The sequence below is a fragment of the Myotis myotis genome, unplaced genomic scaffold (genome assembly GCF_014108235.1).
Source record: "Myotis myotis isolate mMyoMyo1 unplaced genomic scaffold, mMyoMyo1.p scaffold_m19_p_6, whole genome shotgun sequence".
Taxonomy (NCBI): domain Eukaryota; kingdom Metazoa; phylum Chordata; class Mammalia; order Chiroptera; family Vespertilionidae; genus Myotis; species Myotis myotis.
The window spans coordinates 2,768,081-2,794,016 of NW_023416368.1; the positions used below are offsets into that span (position 1 = coordinate 2,768,081).

Sequence of the window (25,936 nt, forward strand, 5' to 3'; positions counted from 1 at the left end):
CACTCATAAAAGCCAAAGGTTCCAGTGTCCATCTCCTAATGAATGGGTGAATGTCCACACAATGGTCTCACTTGGCCATTAAAAGGAAGGCAGTGCTGCCTGGCCGGGTGGCTCAGCTGATTGGAGCATTGTCCTGTGCACCAAAAGGTCGCAGGCTTGATTCCTGGTCAGAGCACATACCTAGGTTGTGGGTTCGATCCCCAACTGGGGCATTTCTGGAAGGCAGCCGATCAATGCTCTCTCTCACATCAATAGTTCTCTCTCCCTTCCTCTCCTCTCGTTAAAATCAGTAAGCATATCCTCCACGAGGATTCAAAGAAAAAGTCATGAAGGACTGACGCTGCCACAGCCCGAGGAACCTTGAATGCATGGTGCTCAGTGAAAGAAGCCGAACACAAATGACCGCGTCGCAGGACTGTGTATACGAAATGGCCAGAAAAGGCCAATCCATGCAGACAGAAGACAGATGGTTGCCAGGGGCTGGGAGGAGAGGGGGTGAGATTACTGACCGTGAGGTTTCTTTTGGGGATGATGAAACGTTTTAAAGTAGATAGTGGTCATAACCCACAGACACAGACAATAGGGTGGTGAAGGCCTGGGGTGGGGGGTGGGGCAGATTAGAAGGGGTCAGTGGGGAAAAACCAGATACTTTCAACAATATTTAATTTCTTAAAAATAAAAATAGACAGTGGTGATGGTTGCACAACTCTGAAAGTATACTGACAATCACCGAATTGCACACTTTGAGTAAACTGGGTGTGCAAATTCCCTCACTAAAACTTCCCATCTGCCCTCTGTATTCAAAAATTCCCAAATGGGGATCAAAACTACTATTTTCTAGCTTCAGGGGTTGAATTAGCAGATCATGGGTGAGGAGGCCAGTGGTATGCATTGCTCCACACCATCTATAATAATAAAAGCATAATATGCTAATTAGACTGGACAGCCAAACAACCTTCTGGACAACCTTCTAGATCAGTGGTCCTTTAAATACAGTTCCTCATGTTGTGACCCAACCATAAAATTATTTTCGTGGCTACTTCAGAACTGTAATGTTGCTACTGTTATGAATCGTCACGTAAATACCTGATATGCAGGATGGTCTTAGGGGACCCCTGTGAAAGGGTCGTTCGACTGCCAAAGGGGTCGCGACCCACAGGTTGAGAACCGCTGCCCTAGATGAAGCTTGAATATCCTCGGCCTTAGTAGCCATGGGGGCTTCTGTCCTTTCAGGAGCACTTGGTGCCAGAATTAAATTCCAAACCCAGCCAGTGGCAGTGGATGTGTCTCACCAAGAGCAAGTGCTTTCCTTCCGTCCTGCTCTGGCCCCAGCGGGTTTATCCATAAACAAGAAACAGGGGTAATGGAATTGAACACAAAAGAACGGGCCTTTCTGGTTTCAGTCAAAAGGAGCGGCTGGCAGTGTATCCACCCTCTTCACCCTGATCGTGGGTCGTGGGGCTGGGGAGGAAGCCGCTTCAGCTCACGCTGATAAGTTCTTAAAACACAGTCCATAAAGCCTACACAGCTGTTTAGAAAAGATTTATTTGAACATATGAAAGAAAACTAGACCCCAATGGAACAGAGATGCCCCTTTCACTGGTGACAGGCAACCGCCACAGGTTCCCGCGAACGGCGCCAGGTGCCGGCGTCAGCTGGAGACCACAGGTTCGGCCGGGAGCTCACGGAGATATGGAGTGGCCCGTGTCTACGGCGTGGCCCGTGTCTACGGCAGGAGCACACCCCAATCACAGGAAAGAAGCGGACAAGTGGACGTGCAAACGCTGCTTCGCTCACCCGTGTCCCCGGACACACTAGACAGCAGGCGCTCGGGATGGCATCTCTGAAAGATGCCCGCGTGGCTCCGTGGAGGGCTGGACACATTCATTTCCTTTCGTCTGTCCATCTGGACTCTCACCAACGCAGCCAGGTAGGAGGCGCCTGGGCTGCGATGTCACAGATCTCCTGCCCCGGACAGTGCTGGTGAGCAAGGGCCGCTGGCCGCCTCCCGAGGCCCTCCTCACGGCCGCACCGCTCTGGAAGGCTCTCCGCCCAGGCGTGGAAGGCACGGTGCCGCTCGGCGTTGGTGGGGTCAGCCTAGCGGATGGGCCTGAATGGAAACCCCATGCCCGAGAGGAAGGTGTGCCCGGGGTGCGTGGGCAGGGCGGGGTGGGCAGCGGGGTGGGCAGGCACGGCCCCGTAGCCCAGCGGTGGCGTGTGGATGTGAGGATAGAACCCTGGGGGGAGGGCTGCGTGGGGCGACTGTGGCACGGGCCCCGAGATCACCAGCTGCAGCAGGCTGCGAACACAAGGAGAAGGGTTAGCACGCGGATCCCAGATGGCGGCATCTGCCACGCGGTGTTGGGCTGGCCCTGGCCCCTGGACTTGGTGTCATGGGGAGGCGGGAGAGAGGCCTGGCCACACACAGCCCTCACACAGGCACCGAGAGGCACCGGAGGCGGGTATAGAACACGCAGGTTCCCAGACGGGGAAACAGAACAGGGAGACAGAGGGTGGTTTGTGGCTGGGGAGGAGCAGGAGGGGGTGACAGGATGAGACTGGGACGGGGCAGAGAAGAGAGGAAGGGCCAGCAGGGGAAAAGCCAGGACCCTGCATGTGACAAGGTGACAATACGGAGGAGGGACCTGAGAAACCCTAGATGCCCAGGAGGCGGGTCCAGGACAGGGGGAGGGGCTGCAGTCCACAGGGGCAGCCTCGGTGCCTGCCTTCAGCCTCAACTGTCTACACTTAGGGGCGTCGTGACCGAGGCTGCAGCAAGCAGGCAGCAGGCCAGCGTCCTCAGAGTCCTTCTTAACGACACAAAAGCGGGCTCCCGGACACCCAGAGTTCTGGACAGGAGGGACCCAGCCTGACCCCTGCAGGGGCCACTCCCTCCCCACTCCCACCCCCTAGCCACTGGCTCCTTCACTCCCAGGCCTCAGGGGCGTCCCCTCCCACCCCACCCAGGCCCCCTTCCACCCTCAGTGACCCCCAAGCCCGAGGTGCCGAGCACCTCCTCCAGCTGCGTTCTCCTTGCTCTGTTCCCGGAAATCCTCTGCCCCCCGAATTCAATGTCACTCCCTCCTGACACACCCTGACGGGTTTCTTCCTCTGACCAGTTTCATCCTGTCTGACTTCATTCTCCTCGCCCAGCAGGATCAGCAGAGCTCCTTAACCTCCAGCTGCCAGACCTCAGCCCCACGCCGTCAGCCTCAAAGGACCAACTCCTGGCCACTGGAAAGCCGTCTCAGGCCGCCCCCTCCAGGACAGGCCTGCTCCTGGCTCTGCTCCCTCCTGCTCCCAGCCTGGCCTCTGCTTTCAACTAGAACAGTGGTTCTCAACCTTCCTAATGCCGGGACCCTTTAATGCAGTTCCTCATGCTGTGGTGACCCCCAACCATAAAATTATTTTCGTTGCTACTTCACAACTGTAATGTTGCTACTGTTATGAATCATCATGCAAATATCTGATATGCAGGATGTATTTTCATTGTTACAAATTGAACATAATTAAAGCATAGTGATTGATCACAAAAACAGTATGTAATTATATGTGTTTTCCGATGGTCTTAGGCAACTCCTGTGAAAGGGTCGTTGGACGCCCAAAGGGGTCGCGACCCACAGGTTGAGAACCGCCGAACTAGACACATTAGAAACCTTTTGCAGTGAGCTGCCACAGTGTCTGCTTTTGGGGGATACAATGTTCCATCCTGAGGTAACCCTCCCCCAGCCGTGGCCACAATGACGACCTCAGGGGAAACCTGCCTAATCCAGTGTAACACTACACAGTCACTGCGCAGCCCGCCCGTCGGAGGTCAGGTGGCCTCCAGGTTTCTGCTAATAACACTGCATTTGCATGAAACATTTTTGTGCATAACTTCTGCTTCTTAGAGTCGGTGAAATTAATTAGATTAAGTAGAGCCCCTAAATTATGGAAACAGCAGTAAAAGTGACGGCAGCTAACCCTTCTTAGATACTCAACAAAACAAGCACTGCTCCCAGTGCTCCCACTGGGAGGCAGGACATGCGGCTGGAACAGTCTTTCTGGACTTGACAGGGAAGGGAGGCGGTGGGAGGTAGGGAACCTGCCTGAGGTCACCCTGAGAGGAAGCAGCGAGGCGGGAATTCTTCCCAGAAGCTGTGCGACCACAGTTCCTGCTTCCCACCCCAGGATCACTGCTTCCCCAAAGGACAACCACCACCATTATGCAGAGTCCCAGGTGGCGCAGGCCATGCTAAGACATTCACAAGTGTCACCCCGCCTGGTCCTCACTACAACCCCAGGAGGCAGCTGAGTCAGTGCCCCCATTTTACAAGGGGGTCCACCGAGGCTCAGAGCCAGGCAGAGACGACCCAAGCACCACAGCCAACTAGACAGAACCACGCTCAGCTCCGGCAGTGCCGCAGGATGCCCAGGCGCTGGCCTGACCGACACACTGTGCCCGAGGGCGGTGGCTCTGCACCGTTTCCCAAAGGGCGACCCGGCTCAGCGTCACCGGCATCGCGCACCAACATCACCGCAAAGCTGTGGACGCACAGCGCGGAGCGAGCGTGACGCTCTCAGCTGGTTCCGGCTTCTTTCCTCGACTCTGGCACGATGACCACCTTTCGCCTTCTTCATCTCTGACTGACCCTGACTCGGCCTTCCTCGCAGGCGGGTTATGTCCTCACATCTGTCCCCGCTTATCATCAGTCCTTAAGGGCCTCCTTATATCCAGAAGCTTTGGAGCCTGCGGGCCAGGACAGGGGTCCACCCTGCCCCGCACCCCCCTTCCACCCCCACCCGACCCGAAGTCTTGAGAGGACACTTACTTATTGTGGGGGAGCCTGGAGCACAAGGTCCTCAGGTCATCTGAAACCAAGGAGATAGGTCGTTAAGGCACGGACGGAGAAAACAGGATGGAATGTTCTCTGGCGGCTGCTGAGGGGCCAGTGAGACGGCAACGCTGCCCGATACTCCAGTTCCCTGGCATCGTTCAGAAGCTGTTCTCTCTTTCCTCAGCGTTTGCTTTAACAAACGGGCCCCAAATAGACTCTCTCGCTTAGGGAGTGGCAGCTGTATCGGCAACGTCCGAAGCTGGAAAGGCCCTGAGGCAGGGCTCTCCCCGGGCAGATCAGCCGTCCAGGGCAAGAGCCTGATAAGAGGGACACCCGTCACCAGAGACCACAGCCTGGGGACACGGGCAGCTTCTGGGAGCCAACGGTTCAAAGGGGAGCACAGCCCTAGCCGGTGTGGCTCCGTTGGTTGGAGTGTCGCCCCGAACACCAAAGGTTGCTGGTTCGATTCCTGGTCAGGGCACATATCCAAGTTGTAGGTTTGATCTGCGGTTGGGGCGCGTATGGGAGGCAACTGAGCCATGTTTCCCTCTCACATCAATGTTTCTCTCTCCCCCTCTGCCTTCCTCTCTGGAATTAATAACCAAAAAAAAAAAAAAAAAAAAAGGGCAAACACAGGTGTGTCATCAGCACAGGCCCATTCGCCTGAGAGCCATCAAGCACTAAAATGCAGAATTAAGGAATCTTAAAACAGGGGAGGAGAATGCTTTATGCATTTCAATCTATGCATTTTACTGCATGTAAATTATGCCTCAATAAAAAAGGAATTAAAGGGAATCTTCTGCAGAAAGAGAAGCTTGCCTGAGAGGAAAGATACTCAGCTCTCACACCTGTCCTGGCAGCGATGGCCAGGAGCCACAGCGACATCAGGTCACAGTGCTCTGCCTGGGGATGTCCCGAGTCCCCCCCCTCCTCCCCCGTTCACTAACGGGAAGTTCCAGAAGAGGCAGCGCTCGGTACTGGCCCAGGAGCCCCTGTGTTCTGTGGGGTGGACTGTGGTGTCCCTCCCCCAGGAAGGCCTAGGCAGGGAGCCACCCACCTCTCGTGCACAGCAGGGCTCCGGAGGCCATGGCCACCTGCAAGGCCTGGGCGAGGCGGTCCAGGGAGAGCTCGATCTCCTGGGAGGCGTTGAGGGGGTTCAGCTCGTCCGCCAGCCGGTTGATCTCCTCGACCAGCGGGACCATGTGGTCGAACAGGATGAGCCCCAGGCGCCCGTAGAGGTTCTTCTCGGTGAGGTGCACCTGCAGCACCATGAGCACCTGCAGGACGCTGAGGTGCAGCTTGGAGTACAGGAGGTGGGGGTCCCTGTCCAGCCCTGCCGAGTCCGGGGCGGCTTTGGTGGCGACGTGGCCATTGGACAAGGAGGGCTTCTTCTTCCTTTTATAAGCCAGAGGGGCCTTCACACACCAGCGGATCAATCCAGTGAGCGGGGTGAGCTCTAAAAACCCTATTGGGAGGTTGGCTGCAATCGGAGTATTTAAAAAGGTGATGAGAATCAACCTCGAGTCCTCAAAGATCCAGGAGACAATCATGTCGAGCAAGTCCAGCGGCGGGATGAGGTCGTCTGCAAAGACACGCCAGGTCAGGAGGGCTTCCGGCCCCAGGGACAGAGGTGGGCGGAGCGGGGTGGAGCCCTAGGTTCACGGTACTCATCACCCCACACCCACATTATCTACTTCCCTGCTCGTCTGTTTTCTGTCCCGTTCCCTGGACATCCCCTCCACGAGGGCTGGGACTCCTGCCTTAGTATCAGGACCGCCTGGCCGAGGCAGGGCTCAGAAATACTCGTGAACTTGGCAATTCCCGAGAACTCCACCGCCTTGAGGGAAGTTCGTTCCGTGTTTCATTTTAAATCAAATTCCACACCTCTCATGTCCAAGCTTCACACCACACTTCACCCCTCCCTGGAGAGTACACTTTGCTGTGGTGCTGGCGTCTCCTCCAGGCACATGAGCTACGGTGGCCTTCGAGGAGCAGAGATCAGCCAGTGATGTCAGCTGCCAAGGGCCACCTCAGCTCCCTGTCTAAGCGACAGCCTGACCTCCTGTGACTCTAGGACCTGGCGCGTTCTACGGCTTAGAGAAGAACAATGAAAACAAACGCTGATATTGACTTTGGGCTTGCAATGTTCCCAGCAACTGTCTAATTCCTTTCCACAGATGAACACATGTAACCCTCAAACAACCCCAGAGGAAACTGAGGCACAGCGATGCTAATTTCCCCAGGACTCATCAAACGCATGTGGTGGGCCCAGACCTGACCCCAGGTGGCCCGGCTCTTAACGAGGCCACACGGCGTGGCCCTGGGGTCAGCGGCTCTGGGATCGGTGTGCGATACCCTTCCGTGGCTGTGCAGGGAGTGGGCTGTGCTCCCCTCAGCTCAGGACAGAGCCCCGCCAGAGCCAGACAAGGGTGTGGGGGTGGGGAGACGTCGGTGAAAGGCTCCGAGGCTTTCTCCCTGAGATGCTGCCTGTGTTTGGGTGTTACGCCACCGTACCCCACCCCCCCAGTCCGATTCCTTCTGCTATGAAGTGATGGCAACAGCAGGGAGCAGCTGCCTATGACTCTTATGTGACAACATAAACAGTGGGCGACCCTGTGTGTGATCCCCAATTCCCCCCGAGACACTCCTGCCTGGGAAACACCAGTCTCACACTCACTTCTCTGGCATACGCTCTCCCTCCTCCCCCCCAGCACCCGACCTAAGCTGGGGCGCCTCTGAGAACCTGAAGGCGGGGTACGCGTGTGAGCCTGTGTGTACATGTGTGCACTCGAGTGCATAATCCCTAGGACCTTCCTACGCACAGACCTGAGCTCTCAGCTCCATTCGAGCCTCAGAGGTCCTGCTGGGTTCGGGGAGCTCCTCCCTTTGGGTGGCCCTGAAGGCACTGACTCCCCGGGAATCTCTCCTGCCCCCAGAAGCGCCCGGGGCAGCAGCTTCGCCATTCTGATGGCAGAGCCCGGGCCCAGCCCTCTAGGGCTGCCGCTGTGCGCCGGGGATTCCCGCTTCTCCAACTCAGCAGTTGCACACATTCAGTGCGCACAGCTTTTCATGTCAATCACACTCCACAGAACGGCGTACTGACATGCCGGCCTGGCAAGCTGGCTTGAGAGAAAAAGACCATGGCCCACATCCATTCTAGAACGTTAGTGGTGTTCTCTGAACGTCATTTCTTTTTCCATGTTAGTCAACCCCTTCCTAATACTAAGGCCAATTTCTGTCCCTGTTGGGCTAGAACAGTGGTCGGCAAACTGTGACTCACGAGCCACATGCGGCTCTTTGGCCCCTTGAGTGTGGCTCTCCCACAAAATACCGACTTCTGTGCATGGGCCACGAAGTTTCAATTGCTCTATACGTGCGTGCCTGCATGTGGTATTTTGTGGAAGAGCCACACTCAAGGGGCCAAAGAGCCGCATGTGGCTCGCGAGCCCCAGTTTGCTGACCCACTGGCCTAGAATAACTGAAGACTAAAAGGGCAACTAGGAAGCGGTAAACTAGGTTTAACTAAATCTTTCCTAATGGAAAGCAAAGCCCTGAATAGTGTTCCCAACTACTAACAGCTATTAGCTACTAGATCAAGATAACAGACAGCTGCCCTGGCCGGTGTGGCTCAATTGGTTGAGCATCATCCCAGGCACCAGGAGTTCATCAGTTCGATTCCTGGTCAGAGCACATGCCTCGGTTGTGGGCTCGATCTCCCAGAGGGGGCGTGCAAGAGTCAGCGATCGATGTTTCTCTCTCACATCTATGTTTCTCTCTCTCCCCCTCTCCCTTCCCCCTCTTTCAAATCAATAACTTCCTTTTCTTTTCTTTTTTTTTTTTAATGGAGACTGTTTGTCAGTCCTTGAGGGCAAGAGCCAAGAGCAGAGCAGGAACCTGGAAGAGAAAATCGGCTTTGAGCAGCTCTGCAGAGCAAGCTGCTCACCAGGGCAAGGCCCTAACTGCCCCGAGTGGAAATCAGGGCCACAGCTTTTGCCCCAATTCAACCAGAGCTGGGAAGCTATTTATTGGGTGTCTTTACTGGGAGTCTGACCACATAAAATCTGACCACATAAAATCCAGCAGTAGTCATCCACCAGTCTGACCGCATAAAATCTGACCACAAGGACAAGGGCTTCTTCCAGCTGAAGTCAAATGCCATCTAATGGCCACCTGAGGATCTCTCCTGGCATCTTGCTAAGGAAATCTCTAAATCCTCACCACGCCGGCTGGTGTGGCTCAGTGGTTGAACATCAACCTATGGACCAGGGGGTCACAGTTCGATTCCCGTTCAGGGCACACGCCTAGATTGTGGGCTCGATTCCCAGTGTGGGGTGTGCAAGAGGCAGCCGATCAGTGATTCTCTCTCATCATTGATGTTTCTATCTCTCTCTCCCTCTCCCTTCCTCTCTTTGAAATCAGTAAAAATATATTAAAAATAAAAATAAAAACCTCACCGAGAGCAGGCCCGAGGGCCCACCTCCTAGTCCGAGGCACTGAGGACACATCACACTGAGGAAGGCCCGTTGCCAAAAATGTTTCATTTGAATCTTCTCAGTAGGAAACAAAGAAATCCAAATTGAGGGACATTCTGCAAAACAACAGGCCCGAGCTCTTTAAACAGTCAGTGCCCTAAGACATGTTTTTAACCGCTGGGGACTGTTCTAGACTTAAAGACCAAAGCGACATGACGGCTCCGTGCGATGCATGCTCCTGAGTTCTCCCGACCCCCAGGGGGAGAGGAGGCTACCGGAGACATAATGAGACCATCAGGGAGGTCTGACACAGGCCATCTGAGAGGCAGCCACCTGTGTCCTCACGATACTCCGTTCTCAGGTGCGGCCATGATGTCGTGGTTATGTAAGTGAAGGGCCTGTTCTGAGGAAGCACGTGCTTACGCACTTGACGTTGGCAACAAACTCAAAAGCTCAGGGAAAAATACCTGTGAGTGTGGACAGGAGGGAGGAAGGGCAGAAGGGGCGAACATCCACCGGGGAGTCAAGGTGAGCGACATACCTGACGACAGGTCGTAAAGCGCGGTGACGGAGGTGATGAACTGGCAGCAGAAGCGAGGGCTGGCGCTGAAGATCTGCCTCAGCGTCTGCACGGAGCCGGGCACCAAGCAGCAGTAGTCATCCACCAGGGCCCTGGCCAGCCGCACGCAGTAGACCACGGGCGTCCGCTGCAAAGAAGCCACAGTGCGTGACCACGGGGGTCGCGGGCTGGCGACCAGCAGCTGCGCACATCTGGTGAAACCGGCCCCCAGCCCTGGCAGAACCCTCCAGCGGGCAAGGACCGGGAGGGCTTGCTCTGCCGCAGGGGTTGGCAAACTCAAGCCCGCAGCCCAACTGCACCCCCTCGGCTGCTGTGAACGCGGTGGTCCTGACACAGCCCTGCGACAGGCTCGCCTACTGTCTAGGCTGCTGTGACAGACACGGCAAGATCCGCAAAGCCTAAGATATATATTTTCTTGCCCTCTCCGTCAAAGGCCTGCCGGCCCTTGCTTCGAAGTTTCCTTAGGGAAACATCATTTCTGACACCTTCTGTGAACCTGCAGCTGAGACTCCAATGGTGAAAATGAACGGCTGCTACCGCCTAAAGGGCCCGGAGAGTCTGGGAACTACCTCAGGGGTGAGAGCGGCCGCTCCATTCTCACAGCTCTGTCCTCCCACGGCTTCCCTGACACTCCCCAGCCCTACACCCCCACCCGCCCCGGCCCTCTCCCTCGCACTCAGACGCCGATCTGTGAGTACTGCCACGTTCACCGGCTGCCGGGGACGCCACAGTCCCAGGCCCCATCGTGGCCTCCAGGGCAAACTGCATGGAGACAGCGGGCCAGACGGTCCATTCAGGCTAAACTCTGCCCACGACACCGCACCACCCACCTCTGCCTTTCCTCAGGAGGAGGCTGCAGCCCCTCCCAGTGCGGCAAACCCCGACCCAGACCACGGAGACCCCGTCCTGCTGTTCAGATCTGCTCTCCTGCTGCCAGAATGCCAGCACGACTGCGCCGTGAGAGAGAGAGAGAAAATCCTGTGATGGTCACAAAAGGCTAAGCTTGACTTCACTAGGCTAAGGGCTAGAGGTAATCTTAAGGTTAAAGACAGCGCACATGATCAATTCAGATGCCCCAGAAATCATACTGATGAGATTTAAGGCACAGACTCCACTGAGATTTGCCTGTGTACTACAAAAAAAACCCCAAAAAACAAAAATGTATCTTTTTGCTAGCCAAAATTCTTAAAAATTAATTTTAGAAAAAAGTATCAATTTAGTGTTCCACTTGGTTGATTCTTGTATGTGTCCTGACCGGGGATCGAACCCACAACCCTGGCGTATGAGGACGATGCTCCAACCAACTGAGCTACCCAGCCAGGGCTCGCTAGACAAATTTTAATGATAAGAAAGATTACAAGATGCCCTGGCCCGGTGGCTCAGTTGGTTGGAGCGTCACCCCATACACCAAAAGGTTGCCGAGTTTGATTTGGGTCAGGGCACACACCTAGGTTGCAGGTTCAATCCCCAGTTGGGGTGGATATAGGAGGCAGCCAATTGATGTCTCTCCCTCACATAGATGTTGCTCTCTCTCTCTCTCTCTCCAAAAAATCAATAAAAACATATCCTTGGGTGAGGATTTTTAAAAAAAGGTTACAAGGAAAATATTTAAATACAATTGTTAAAAATCATTTCAAGAACTTGGGAATGAACAGGTTTGTGAAACTGAATGCAATAAATTCTGTTAGCATCGCTGAGAATATTAATAAATCTCACTTAAGCCCTAGCTGGTTTGGCTCAGTGGACAGAGCAGTGGCCTGCGGACTGAAGGGTTCTGGGTTTGATTCCAGTCAAGGACACATGCCCAGGTTGCAGGCTTGATCCCCAGTGAGGGGTGTGCAGGGGGCAGCCAATCAATGATTCTCTCTCATCATTGATGTTTCTATCTCTCTCTCTCCCTCTCCCTTCCTCTCTGAAATCAATAAAAATACATTTTTTAAAAATCTGTTAATAATTACTCTAAGTAGATTATCAAATTCTCAAAGACCCTAAGTAACAAAAAAGGAAAACAAAACGTATCTTCCGAAATACCATCTAACAAAACATCAACTGTAAAGAGACACTTTTCCTTTGATATTTAAAACACTCTAGAGCCCTAGCCGGTTTTGCTCAGTGGATAGAGCATCAGCAGAAGGGTCCCAGGTTTGATTCTGGTCAAGGGCATGTACCTCGGTTGCGGGCCCAATCCTCAGTGGCGGCAGTGCAGGAGGCAGCCAACCGATGATGTTTCTCTCTCGTCGATGTTTCTATCTCTCTATCCCTCTCCCTTGCTCTCTCTCTAAAAAGTAAATAAATAAAAACACTCTGGAAAGCTCTTATGTCCCTCTCCGTTAGAACAGCCATCCACTCTGTGATGCCATCCTAGGACAATGCAGACAACACCCATGCCGGCGGACCTAACTGTATAGAAGACAAGCAAAGGTGCCACAATGACGCGTAATGATCTCAAAGAACCAAATCCTATCTCTGAGGCTGCATGCGGAGCAGTGTTCACAACCCCACCTATCACTTTCAACTAAGAAAAGGGATTTTTCACTTGTTCCAAAGACAGAGCCTTTCTTTTTGAAATTAATGTTCCATCACAAGCTACTGTTTTCTCAAGAATGGTTACCACTTGTATGTAAAGATAGGCCCGGGGCATGAGCATACGGGGTACTGACATCAAGCAGACAGACAGCAGGCGGCAAAGGCCTCTCAAGAAACCCAATTAATTGAACATTTCTCCCCGGGCCTGGGGAGGAGGCTATTCCCAGAGAAGTACCTGGAGCCAGGAGGCCGCGCACTCCAACACTGGGATTCGACACACAGCCACTGCCATGGAGACCAGTTTCCCCAACAAGCTCATCCGGCTGTCATCCGCTTTGTTCCCTTGGGGGCTGAAAAGGGACGAGAAAATAATCTGCCGGACAGAGTCCTTGGATTGGTCCTGGAAATAATTGCACATGATTTCAAGAAGTTGAAGCTCCTGAAGTGAATTCAATCTCTATAAAAACAAACCCGGGAGAAGCGATGAGACACTTGGCTTCAGCATGCACATTCATTCAGACAGTAAGAACACAGCCGCTCCCTTCCCCGGCCCCCCCCCCCCCCCCCGCAGCCCGGTGCCAGGGAGGGCACCTCTGCCGTTACTCCCAGGAAAGGCCACTGCACAGCACTGCGCACCCTCCCGGGGCCCTCAAGGTGTCTCCGTAACGCCAGGGCGGCACGGCTGTCACCGCCGCGCCAAGCAGGCACACGGCGGAGCCATGCCCAGGACCCGGGGAGGTCGTTAGGGCTGCGGAGGAGCCAGGCCACCGGCGCGAGCGAGCCCGGCTAACATCGCCGCCGCGACGGGGAGAGGGCGCAGTGCCCTCCGGCCGCCCAGCCGCCGCACCTTGGGCTGCGCGCCGCGCTCCTTGGGCACCTGGTACACGAACTCCTCGAGCAGCTCCACGGGGCCCTTGTCCACGAGCGGCAGCGGCGCGCTCTGCAGCTGGCTGCTGAAGTAGATGTCCAGGTGGTACAGCACCTCCTTGGCGGCGCTCAGCGCGTCCCGGCGCAGCAGCGAGTGGCGGATGTCGCTCATGGCGCGGCCGCCGCCGTCCGGGGCGCCGCGAGCGCGGCGGGACTTCCGCCCCGAGCCCCGCGGACGCGCCCGCCGCCCTGGAGACAAAGAGGCCGCGACCCGCACCCCGCCCGCCGAGCCGGGCCTGGGCCGCGGCGCCCGCCCGCCCGCCGCTCCCGGCTCGGGCCCGCTCAGGGGGCCATCTCCTCCGGTCGCCAGCGGGGAACCTAGGGGTGCGACCGCCGCGCCGCCGCCGAGAGCTCGGGAGCCCGACGCCGCGGAGGCGAACGGTGGGGGAATGCCGAGCGCGGCGACGGCGGCCCGCAGGGGTCAACAGCCTCGGGAGGGCGCCACCTGGCGGCGATGTCTGCGGTGCGGAAGGGCGCCGCCGCGGCCGGAGGTGCGCAGGCCCCGCCCACCAGCCCCGCCCCGCCCCGCCCGCCGGCCCCGCCCCGCCCCTGCGCCGCGAGACCGCCTCCGGGCCTGGGGCGCGCAGGTTGACGCCCGCAGCGGCCCGGCGGTATCTCGGCCACCGGTGCTCATGGGGTCCTGCGCCCCCCCGCCCCGCCTCTCGCAAGACGGCAGACGGCTGCTCCCTTCGCCCCCTCAGCCCGGGTTCAAACCTCCACGTGTGATTTCACCGTCCTTTCCCACCAACAAGCATAGTGGGTAGCGCAGGGCACGGGCTCAGCCTCAGGAATTCACTTTAAAGATTGTATCTGCTCTGAACTCCAGGGGCTACGCGGTCAAACGATGCCTCCCAACCAGTTTCTGCCCGAGTTCCTACTCCCCAACCCCTTCAGTGGCTGGGGAGGGGATCTTCGGTACCCTGCTCCCAACGGCGCTCCCGTCCCAACAGCCCTCAGCACTTTCGATGAGTCTTTTCCAGCACTCACCTCTGCACTGAATTACTTGTGCTTAGTTAGGAATTTAAAAATAGAGCTGGCACTGGTCAGTTAGAACCTCATCCCAATAATCCAAAGTTTCAGGTTTGATTCCGGGTCAGGGCACATACAAGCAGCAACCAATGAATGCTTAAATAGGCGGGACCACAACTTGATGTTTCTGTCTGTCCGTCCATCTCTCTCCCCCTTCCTAAAACCAATCCATAAAATTTTTTTTAAAGGACAGAAAATACTGGATATGGCCACAAGAGGTCAGCGGAGGGCCGGCAGGAGGCCACAAGCTCAACAGGCCTGGGTGAGGGTGCTGGTATGGTTAAGGAAATGGAGAAAAAAAGTCGTCTTTCCCTGGGAGAGATGAGGACATCCAAGTTGCGGAGACCCTCCTGCACACCAGGGGACACAGCCGCGGGGCCCCTCCTGTCCAGGAGCCGAGTCTGGTGAGAGACCAAGGTCACCAGGAATCCAGAGAAGCTCCGTTCCGGCAGCTGAGTGGGCAGAGGATGACCAAGGAGGATTTCCATTAGGCACTCAGTAAGCCCTGCTTCTCTCTTCCCTTCCTTAACCACTGAAAGGCGATTTATACAGAACAGAAAGGAAAAATAACATGCTTAGAAAGTATCCATATGCATAAATAAATGAGCTATATTTAAAATGAACTGTATTTAAAAGGCAGTAACACCCTTCCACTCTCATTTCTTCTTTCTCTCATAATGTGCAGCAGCAGGTAGAAAGATCTCTCGGAGGTTGCTCCAAAGCCCGTGGGAGTGAATGTTCCGGTGGACACGGGGCTCTACGGAGGGGGCCCCGGCGCCTTGGGGGCAATGCTGGCACCAGGCCCGGTCACCTCTGCACCATTCGTTCGTAGTCTGGTTGGTGGCGGCCAGGTACAGAGCAAAGCACAGGAAGCCGCCCAGGAGGAAGCTCAGCACCAAGACAAAGCCCAGCAAGAAGACAATCCTTGGGAAGGTCAGGAACAGGTACTGGGGGCAAAGAAGAAGCAGCACATTAGGCCACGGGGCTGACACAGTGAGGGTCAGCACCCGCCAGCCCTGGTCTTGTCCATGAGACTGTCGGAGCTGCCACCCCAGCTCACCCACCTCCCTGCACATCTACCCACTGAACACAAATCAGAACCATACACAGCACTGACCAACAGCTCAGGAATGCACCCTAGTCTATACAAGAGTTTAGCTTGGGATAAGCGAAGTGTGTACACTGGAGGAAAAGGGAACAGATACTCGGGAGATGGTGCTATGCCACTTACGTACTTACAAAAAAAAACAAAGAAATACATGTATCTCTTAGTTCATGCATCAAAATAAAATCCAGATGGACAGAAGAGATCAATCTCTCTCTCAAAACGAAACAGCCAGAGATACAGTGCAAGGGTGCTCACTGCAGTGGCACTGAATTTAACAGTCCCTCTTCCCAAAGCACACAAATGAAAGGTGCATCCCCGAGGAAGAGTAAAACTCTGGGACAGTCAAACCATGGCATCACAAGGAGCCAACAAAATTGGAAAAGATGTTGGTAATACATTGCCCGGGGAGAAAGACAAGATGCAAGGATCACAATGGGTCCCCATTTGTGCAAACACACCAAAGACTCTATGGACATGTATGGCAATATAAACAAACGTAGGGAAAAAGCCTGAAATATACGCACCAAACTACAAAAGAAGTTGCCTCTGGGGAGTGAAAGTGTTGGGAGGGGAGGGGTATGTTTTCATTTCATTTTTTTTCAAGATGTTTTAAATTTTCTTTCCTTCCCCACCCAGCTTTAAGATATAATTGATGTGTAACATTGTGAAAGTTTAAGGTGCACAACAGCAATGCAAAATGTAACGATTTTATGTATGTATATATACTGAAATGATTGCCACAATAAGGTTAGTTAACATCTCCAGCACCTCACAGTTACCATTGTTCTTTGTGGTGAGAACTCTTAAGAGCCAGTCTCTTAGCACCTTTCAAATATGCAATACGCTCCTGTTACCGAGTCGCCATGCTGTACATACACCCCCAGGACTTGTTCACCTGTGGGCTGAAGTTTGTACCCTATGACCGCCTTGACTCATTCCCACCCCCTCCCCTTTATTTTAAACACCTCTGACTGCTTGAATTTTTATGTTATTTTTTATAATAAAGAAATTTGAGAGTTCAATATTTTTGAAAGTTAGGGAAAAAGAGAAGCAAACAATTATCAAAACTTGATAGGAGAGAATTTCTAACTGAAGTTACAAAGAAAAAAACAAATTTGAAGATGAAGAATATTTAAGCTTTTTATATAAAAAAACACACAAATAGAAAATAAACACAATAAGAAGAAACTATTGTTATTATGTAAAGACCTCATATCAAAAGTTGGTCCTAATATTAAACAGGACAGTTAAAGAACATCATTCACAAAAGAAGATATACAAGAGAATGACAAAGGAACTAATCAAAAGTAATGAAAGAAACACAACTTTTTTAAAGGCACACCTTATTTTCCTATCAAACCAGAGGCGCCTCCCAGCCAGCAGCGCAATGCCTGCTCTGAGCTGTGAAACCATCACTTACACAGTGCTCTACAATCAAGCTTTTAAAAGCAATCTGACAACAGATGTTAGTATTAGAAATCTTACAGTATAAGTGCTGGTAATCTTTGGCCCAGCATTCATATTTTTTGATTCTAGCCTAAAGAAAGTCCTCAATACAAAACTGAAACCAGACACACAGACTGCCATTGCCGAGGGGCAAATGCAGGGACAGCCGGTGGCCACCCCTGACTGGCCAACCCAGGCTTCCCTGGCCCTAGGTTCCGCCTGGTGGGATCGAGAGGAAACTCATGTCTCCACTTAGGAAGCACTTTTGCAAAGGAAAATTTAACCTTACCTAATCAAGGCTCTAGAACTAACTTCCAGTTTATACTACCATTAGGAAAAAGAGAAAGATTAGATGACACAATTCCAAAACAGACAAATCTAGAACGTGGAACATTCTAATAGGCAACCAGGCTACTAAATGCCCATTTCACACAAAAAAGCGGGGCGCTGCTTCAGACTGAAAAGACACTCAAATGTGATGCGTGACTATAAAGTGGATTCTGGCCCGGGCAGTGGGGCTCAGTGGTTGAGCATCAACCTATGAACCAGGAGGTCATGGTTCCATTCCTACTCAGGGCACAGGCCCGGGTTGCAGGCTCCATCCCCAGTGTGGGGCGTGCAGGAGGCAGCTGATCAATGATTCTCTCTCATCATTGATGTTTCTCTCTCTCTCTCTTTCTCTCTGAAATCAATAAAAATATAATTTAAGAAAAAAGAAAAAGAAAGCCCTAGCTGGTTTGGCTCAGTGGATAGAGCATCGGCCTGCAAACGGTCTGAAGGGTCCCGTGTTCGATTTTGGTCACGGGCACGTACCTCGGTTGCAGGCTCCTCCCTAAGCCCAAGCCCTGGTTGGGGCTCTTGCAGGAGGCAACCAATCGATGTGTGTTTCTCTCACATCGATATTTCTCTCTGTCTTTCCTTCTCTCTTCCACTCTGTCTAAAAATCAATGGAAAAATATCCTGTGAGGATTAAAAAAAAAAAAAGATGGAGAGAGGCTGGAAAGTAGCAGCTTTCCTCCATATATCTCATAAAAAAAAACCTGTGGATTCTGGTCCAAGGAGGGAAAAGCGCTGGGATGGCTATCATAAAAACAACAAGCATTGGCGGGCCGCGGAGCAGCTGGAGCCCTGCATGCTGCTGGTGGGAGCGTAAAATGCAGCCGCCTCGGGAGCCAGCCTGGCCGTTACGAAGTTTCCATCTGACCCAGCACCCCACTCTCAGCTGTCCAGCTCAAGAGAAAGAAAACCTGTGTCCACCCAAACACTGGTGCACAGACGTTCACAGCAGCATTATTCAAAAACAACCGACAAGTGACAACGCCCAAGTGTCCATCAACTGATGAATGGAACAAAATGCGGCCATTCCACACAATGGAACATGTTTCAGCCACAAGAAATGAAGTGCTGATTCAGGCTATAACATGGATGAGCCTTGAAAAAGTTATGCTCTGTGAAAGAAGCCAATCCTTAAGGCCACATGTTGTGTAACTCCACTGATATGAAATGGCCAGAACAGGTACATCTATAGGGACAGAAAGTCGATTAGAGGGGACCCTGGCTGGGGGGAGAATGGAATGGGAGTGACTGCAGATAGACACAGGGTGAGGAAATACTTTTTGGCGTGATGCAATATTCCGAAATCAGTAGTGATGGTTACACAACCCTGCACATACTAACACCACTGAATTGTACATATATATATATATATATATATATATATATATATATATATATATATTTTTAAATGTAACATGTTTATTCCTTGATTCCACAAATATCTGTTGTTTATGTAGAGGGCCGCCTGGGAGGCACCTAGGCATTTTTTTTTTTTTTTTTTTTTATTGATTTTTCACAGAGAGGAAGGGAGAGAGATAGAAAGTTAGAAACATCGATGAGAGAGAAACATCGATCAGCTGCCTCCTGCACATCTCCCACTGGGGATGTGCCCGCAACCCAGGTACATGCCCTTGACCGGAATCGAACCTGGGACCTTTCAGTCTGCAGGCCGACGCTCTATCCACTGAGCCAAACCGGTTTCGGCTGAATTGTATATTTTGAAAGGGTAAATTTTGTGGTATGTGAATTATTTACCAATTTAAAAAGATTATATAGCAATTTTTAAAAAAGGAATGGCTTCATGTTTTTACTGGAAAAACAAATGTCCTTTTTCTAATTTGAAACTGGAAGTCAGAAATATACAGCCCACAACAAAATTACCTAAATAACTAATTACCTGAATAAGAAAGACGGTGTCAATAACCTGGGACTGTCCAAGGTCATCAACATAAGTCTCCAGGTGCAAGTCCGACAATACCACCAGCCGGACCAGAAACACGGTGGTCACGACGGCCATGGTGGCAGCCGACGCCGTCAGTGTCAGGAGGTAGGTAAGGAAGTACCTGGCGTTCCAGGCCCCGATGCAGTTGTTCACCCACACACAGTGATGGTCGAAACGGTGCACACAGCGGTTACACACACCTGCACAGACACCGGCGGTTCTTGATGAGACAATGACACCGTGCACACCCACTGACATTTCTGCAAACTGGCGGTCTGAGCTGGGCGAGTGGCGGCTGCTGTCACCAAGCTCTCAGGACTGCAGTGTCCAGTACAGCAGCCACTAACCTAGGCACAGGTGGGTACTGAGAACTAGGTATGTGGCTACGAGGAACACTTGAAAAAATACTTGGTTGACATCAATGAATGTACAGATGTTTTCCAATTCGTAAACTATTCCTTTTGAGTTCAATGTGAATACTACTGAGATGACGCAAGAGGTAGTGAATTTACTTAGTTTCAAAACTAATGCCTTTGCTTTAAAGTCAAATCAATTCTTCTGACAAAGATGAACCAGGATATTAATGTAGACATGGATATTAAAGGAAATGACTTTTTGGAACTAAAAAACTTATAAAATTCAGTGACTGAAAAACTTATAAAAATGTTTGGAATAGCTTGGGTAAGTGAATCTATTCCAACTGTAAATTGTATGAAATCTAAATACAGATCCAGTATTTCCAATGAAATTTAGGGTCTGGATGAGAGGTGCTGTAAACATTAAATATACATCAGATTCAAAGACTTAGCGTAAAAAAGAACATAAACTATCCCATGAATGATTTTTTAAAAATACATATTTTTTAACTGATTTCAGAGAGGAAGGGAGAGGGTGAAAGAAACAGAAACATGAATGATGAGAGAGAATCATTGATCGGCTGCCTCCTGCAGGCCTCCCACTGGGGATCCAGCCCACAACTCAGGCCTGTGCCCTGATAGGGAACTGAACCGTCCGTGACCTCCTGGTTTCTAGGCTGACACTCAACCACTGAGCTGGGCATGAATGATTTTTTTGTATCGACTACTGCTAAAATAGTATTGTAGGTATGTTAGGTTGAGTAAATTATATGATTAAAATTAATTTCACCTTTTTGGTTATCCTCACCTGAGGATATTTTTTCCATTGCTTTTCAGAGAGTGTGTAAGGGAGGATGGGAGGGGAAGAGGGGGGGAAGGGGAGAGGGAGAGAAGAGGAGAGGAGAGAAGGAGAGGGAGAAAAGGAGAGAAAGAGAGAGAGAGAGAAACGATGTGCAACCCAGGTACGTGCCCTTGACTGGGAATTGAACCCATGACCTTTCGGTGTACAGGCCAACGCTCTAACCACTAAGAACACGGGCCAGGCCAAATTTCACCCGTATTTTACTTTTGTAAGGTGGCTGCTAGAAAATTTGAAATCATATATGTGGCTCACATTGTATTTTTTGGATAACTCTAGTCGAGAATGTTGGTAGCGCCCCTGAAACAGGCTCTGCCAAGACTGAAATCTGCAAGCACAGTATCCTGCAGAAACCTCTCTTGGGCAGCATGCGCGTCCACGGGGCAAAGGAAGGTTGCCATGCCCAGGGCCGAGGGTTGCCCATTCATTACAGAAGAATACAAGACCTCCCCCCAGGCATCTGAAAGAGACCACTATGCGGCCCCTACCAGCAGGGGCGGCCCCACGTCTGGAGTCTGTAATGTTCCGACAGGCGCAGCCGTGCCTGCTGTGCGAGGGTGGGGCTGGAGCAGCCAGAGCCACACTTACTGCAGTGCTTGGACCGTGCGGGCTTCCTTAGGTCACAAGTAGAGCACCGCCCGTTCTTCGGGAACATCACCTCGTCGAATTCATAAACTTGGAGAAACAATGATTCGTTTGCTTTTGTGATGGTGCCTGAAAAAGTAAGGGCAGATGTAAGCTTCAAGCAATACAGGACCGAACAGTCACAAAACCTGCCCTGACACGGCACAATGAAAACTGCCGTGTTTAATAAATGACTCATTTTATCATTTTAACAGCTTTACTGAGATAGTAAAAAACCCAAATCACCCATTTAAAATGTACAACTCAATAGTTTTTAGTACATTCAGAGTTGTGCAACCACCATAATTTTAGAACATTTACATCACCTCCAAAAAGAAATCCTTTAGCCCCATTTCTCTCTAATCTAACTTCTGGCAACCACTAACCCTACATCTGTCTCCATGGATTTGCCTTTTCTGGATACTTTGTATATAGCATCATGCAATATGTGGTCTTTTGTACATGGCTTCTTTCACTAACGTAGTATTTTCAAGGTTCCCCAATGCTACAGCAGGTGAAGTACTTCATCCCTTCTTATCGCTGAAGAACAGCCCAGTAAACAGGCATACCACATTTTATCTGTTCACAGCTGATGGACATTTAATGCTTCAAGGACAGGAAAGGTATAAAGTAAAAAAATGGGAAGGGAGTAAATATCAATCAAAAAACAGATAGGCCGAAACCGGTTTGGCTCAGTGGATAGAGCGTCGGCCTGCGGACTAAAAGGTCCCAGGTTCGATTCCGGTCAAGGGCATGTACCTGGGTTGCGGGCACATCCCCAGTAGATGTGCAGGAGGCAGCTGATCGATGTTTCTCTCTCATCGATGTTTCTAACTCTCTATCTCTCTCCCTTCCTTTCTGTAAAAAATCAATAAAATATATTTAAAAAAAACAAAAAATCAGATAGTGTAATAACATTAATATCAAACAAAAGAGTCTTGAAAACAATTACCAATGAAAGAAGCTCATTATATTTTGAAAAGTGATTCAAGGAAGTGGTAATACTAATTCTAAACTTGAATGCATCTAATAAGAATACATGTATAACTAATAGACATACACACATGCACACACACCAGTTTCAAAACATATTAAGCAAAACTTTACAAGAAGAAATCTGTCAAATCTATTATCAGAATAACATACCTCTCAGTAATTGATCAATTATGAATATAAAAGATTTGAACATAATTAACAAACTTGATATAATCCTATATAATAAAAGCCTATGTGGTCATGATGCCCTCACGCCGAAATGAGTGATCACCAGGAGGCTGCATGTGCAGCGGGTGTGCAGGCTGCGTGCGTGGGTGGGTGGGGTCTTGACACTGCACGCATGGCACAGAGGCGGGACCTCCCGCTCCCGCCTACCTCTTTGCAGCAATCCATCGAGGAGCCCCAGATTGGTGGGTGGGGCCTATCTTTTTGGGGCATCAATCGTGGGGCTTCCACACTGTGAGAGGATATAGGTCAGGCTGGGGGACCACCCCTCCCCAAGTGCACAAATTTCATGCACCGGGCCTCTAGTGTACTTATATAGTTCTCTGCTTCCAAGAACAAATTCTTTTTTAATCACACACAGACCATTTACAAAAACCACATGCCCAGGCATAATACAATTATCAATAAAATTTTCAAAAGAAATAGTATCCTACAGACCATAAGCTCTCCATATAACACAACTGAGTGAAAGTATCAAAAATTTAAACTAAAGAATTCATATGGAAAATTTTTAACTGTTCTAAATAACCCATGGGTCAAAGAAGGAAAAAATTAGACAACACTCAAAATGGAAAGATCATGAAGACACGAAATATCAAATCTTTTCAAGGTCTTCCAGGGTTTACTAGTTGTTTCCAGCACTGTTAGTAAGACTGACAGTTGAGCTGTCTATACCAAGAACCTCAACTTACCAGGATCAGTTACACAACTCAGGGTGAAAAAAATCAGGTTTACAGCCAGCAGCAGATAGGGCAGAAGGAGGTAATACAAGGAGAAGTCCAGCTCTTGACAGTAGCCAAGTATTTCCCAGGTGTATTCAGTATAAACCATTCCTTGCAAGATGAGGTGCAGGACGATGAAGGTGTGGTTTCTGAAAGGAAGTAGGCACATGGCTTGTTCCGGGGCTTCTCCATGAAGAAATCATTCAGTACTAACGAAAGGTAACCATGGGCCAACTACTTCCTTTGGGCGTGAGGTGCAGGTCAGAATTACATAATAAACTATGTGAAACATCTGGCATAGTGCCTAGTACATGTCAGTACTCAAATGTTACCTATTATTATGATTATCTATCTTGGGAATTGAGATCTCAGTATCAGAATATATTTCTTTTTACAGAAATGCATATCAATATTTTCCCACCCTTTAAATACTTCCCTTTAAAAGTATGCATGGCCAACCCCAGAGAGGGACGGCAGATTATCTATGAGGAGAGGTTCTGAACCCAGGACGCGCGTAGCATCTGGAAACCACAGGAGCTTCCTGAAGCTACAGGACCGCAACAAGTAATCAAAACAGAGAATACCGTGTATGAAAGAGGTAATGAAGCAATCTCAGCATGGCTCTCTGAAGCCATTCTGGAACTATACAGGAAAATATCTAAAACAAAGAAAAGAGAAACATTCAATTTCTTTTTTCATTCTCCCCAACCCCCAATTAGACGCTGCCGCTCAGCTGACAATACTGGTGATAGTGCACTTCTGCATATGGGCAGAGAAGAGCTTTAAGAGAGAATAAAGAGGGTGGCTTCCCTGCTGGCCTTCCTTGAAGCCAAGTCCTCCATTTCCACCCTCACCTCAACGAAGGTGCCATGGCAGGGTCTCCAAGCAAAGGGTGCATGGATCAGGTCATGCTGCTGGGAACGCCACTCCTTTCCCTGCCTTGGGTTCAGTCCCACGTTCCAAATTCCACCTCCAAGTCAACCCCTTCCCAAGGGTTGCTCACCCTAATCTTGCTCACTTAGATCCCCGAAGGAGTGTGGGCAGCCCAATGCCCAGCTTTCTGCTCCTACGTCCCCCAGTTTCACCCTCAGGCCCCTCCAGGCAGACGCTGCTCAAATCCATGCCCAATTACAGGCATCAGATCCAGGAAAAAAAAAGGCAACCTTAAGAACGCTACCTTCTCTCAAAGCAGCAATACAAGATTACTTTTAACAATAAGGAGGGGGAAAACCCAGAAATGGTGAGTTTGCCAGAAATGAAAGAACAAGTGAACAAATGAACAAAAATGGCATCTTTCCTTTCGTCAGGAAACTGGTGAACTGTTTAGACGGATCCAGTGGTCTCCCAGCGTCACTGTTACCTGTGCGCCTCCTCTGACCAGGCCTTTCAGGTAACGGGTTTTCAAGCAGATGCAGAGCAGAGCGCCACCAATCAGCAACAAAGCCAAGTAGAACGAGAAGAGAACCAGGAAGTCCATCCTGGGGCTACAAAGGAACAGAAAGAGTGTGATCCACTGAGGGATTCATTCCATGGCTCATATTCTCAGACATCAACTCCCGACATGGCTCCCAAAACAAAATCCATCAGCTCTTAAAGCACACACTGCCTCTTCAGTCGGACAACCCAGGAGGCCTGGGTGCTCTCGCTCCTTCAAAATTCCTTAGTCAGACCACTGCGGTCTGCTCTGGGGCACCTCCTATCTGCAAGTTCCAAAGGAAAGTGGGGAAGAATAGGCAGAATGCATGCACCTTTCCTCCCCCCATCAACAAACCATTCTTTTTCTTCCTTAAATATAAACATTCACACAGATAGGAACACAGAACGTAGCCAGCAGAATCTGTTGATGCCATGGGACCAAGCATCCCTGGGACCCGGCTGCCTGCCTAGGAAGGGATGCTCGAAGGACAGGCCTGTGTTAAGTAACTGGAGGTGGTGACTTTGGGCCTTCGTTAATACGATTCTGGGCCAGACTTCCAATTGAGACAACCAACTGGAAGCTACGCATGAGCTAGGACGGGAGCAGAGAGCAGCAATCCTCACCGGGCGGCTCGGGGTCCTCAGCCTACATATTTGTCTGGATGATTTTCGGCAGGCAGCTCTGGCATTCCTCCTGCCAACATTCACAGGGAATTCCATCGGCATCTCCTCTGGCGCCGAGGCATGAGCCTGGAACTACAGGTGACCCCCGGAGCTGCAGGAGACATGGTTCCTCCAGGAGGCGGGATCTGGCTGCAGGGACAGGTCAGTTCCACACTCGCCTGGACCACTCACGTCACAGGAGGCACGGGGGCATGCGCTGTGGAAAAGAGTGTGGACGTCGGGGAAGTCGAGGCCCCGCGGGGTGAACGGGGGTTAGAAGACTTCGGGAGTCAGAGCTAATCGGGAAGAAGTACTCTGCGAGCCTTGGATACCCATCCCTGAGGCGCCCACGTTGGGGACCCGACAGAAGGGCCTCCCCGAAGCTCCCCTCTATGCTAGGGTCGCGGCCGGTGGGCCTCGCAGGAGCTTTCCCCGGGTCCTGGGGGGCGGGTGCAGAAGGGAACGATGTGGGTCCCCGGCCCCGGGGGGGTGGAAGTGTGCTGCGTCCCCCCACACCCGGGAAGGATGGGGAGGGCGGCCACACAGACAGGCGGACATCCCTGGTTAGGCGGGGGCATCTCAGCGCCCAGCGGAGGACGCCTTACCTCCCAGGGCGACCAGCCAACCGCCAGCTGCACCGCACCCGCGCCTCCAGGGCGCGCCCCCAAAATCCCGTCGCACCCGTGACGTCAGCGCGCGACGCTGGCAGGCAGACCGACTTCCGGCGGAAGTGCGGGCGGCCGCGGCGGTGGGGAGTCTGCGGTTTGTGTGCCGCCTCTTCGAGAGTGTCCGTTGTTGCCCTACTGGGCGCCTCGGGACTGCGGTGGCGTCTAAAGGCTGGGAGGTCGAACTTCCGAGCGCGTTTGCTACAAATCTTACAAAAAGGCCGCCC

The 25,936-nt window shown here is 51.6% G+C and overlaps 2 protein-coding genes across 6 annotated transcripts; both read right to left on the reverse strand.

Moving 5' to 3' along the window:
* Positions 1-1,526: 1,526 nt before the first annotated feature.
* CUNH7orf26 (chromosome unknown C7orf26 homolog) lies at positions 1,527-13,739 on the reverse strand. Of its 4 annotated transcripts, none has more exons than XM_036313400.1 (6): positions 13,273-13,739; positions 12,631-12,795; positions 9,831-9,996; positions 5,875-6,399; positions 4,812-4,851; positions 1,527-2,299 (listed from the first exon to the last, which is right to left on the reverse strand). In XM_036313400.1, the coding sequence occupies exons 1-6, from the start codon at positions 13,432-13,434 to the stop codon at positions 2,098-2,100; spliced, it is 1,260 nt and encodes a 419-aa protein (XP_036169293.1). In that variant the 5' UTR covers positions 13,435-13,739; the 3' UTR covers positions 1,527-2,097. The 4 variants fall into 4 exon arrangements, with proteins under 4 accessions (XP_036169293.1, XP_036169291.1, XP_036169292.1 ...); XM_036313398.1 differs by having other exon boundaries at positions 12,631-12,852; XM_036313399.1 differs by having other exon boundaries at positions 13,243-13,739.
* Positions 13,740-14,936: 1,197 nt separating this feature from the next.
* ZDHHC4 (zinc finger DHHC-type palmitoyltransferase 4) lies at positions 14,937-25,936 on the reverse strand. Of its 2 annotated transcripts, XM_036314544.1 has the most exons (8): positions 25,650-25,936; positions 25,006-25,261; positions 24,326-24,449; positions 23,550-23,623; positions 22,936-23,114; positions 20,987-21,112; positions 19,139-19,383; positions 14,937-15,298 (listed from the first exon to the last, which is right to left on the reverse strand). In XM_036314544.1, exons 3-8 carry the CDS (start codon positions 24,440-24,442, stop codon positions 15,008-15,010), a joined length of 1,032 nt encoding a protein of 343 aa, XP_036170437.1. In that variant the 5' UTR covers positions 24,443-24,449; positions 25,006-25,261; positions 25,650-25,936; the 3' UTR covers positions 14,937-15,007. The 2 variants fall into 2 exon arrangements, with proteins under 2 accessions (XP_036170437.1, XP_036170438.1); XM_036314545.1 differs by lacking the exons at positions 25,006-25,261; positions 25,650-25,936 and having other exon boundaries at positions 24,263-24,356.

Excerpts from the sequence above, each read along its gene's own strand:
- CUNH7orf26 (XM_036313397.1), bottom strand. The coding sequence starts at position 13,434 with ATGAGCGACATCCGCCACTCGCTGCTGCGCCGGGACGCGCTGAGCGCC. Across the intron at positions 9,997-12,630 it reads GCGCGGCCTCCTGGCTCCAG|CGGACGCCCGTGGTCTACTG; the intron begins GTACTTCTCTGG and ends GCTTCTTTGCAG. Across the intron at positions 2,300-4,811 it reads TCCAGGCTCCCCCACAATAA|CCTGCTGCAGCTGGTGATCT; the intron begins GTAAGTGTCCTC and ends TTGTGTTCGCAG.
- ZDHHC4 (XM_036314544.1), bottom strand. The coding sequence starts at position 24,442 with ATGGACTTCCTGGTTCTCTTCTCGTTCTACTTGGCTTTGTTGCTGATT. Across the intron at positions 21,113-22,935 it reads GAGTTGTGTAACTGATCCTG|GCACCATCACAAAAGCAAAC; the intron begins GTAAGTTGAGGT and ends TTACTTTTTCAG. Across the intron at positions 15,299-19,138 it reads ACACCGTCTTTCTTATTCAG|TACCTGTTCCTGACCTTCCC; the intron begins GTAATTAGTTAT and ends CTTTGCCCCCAG.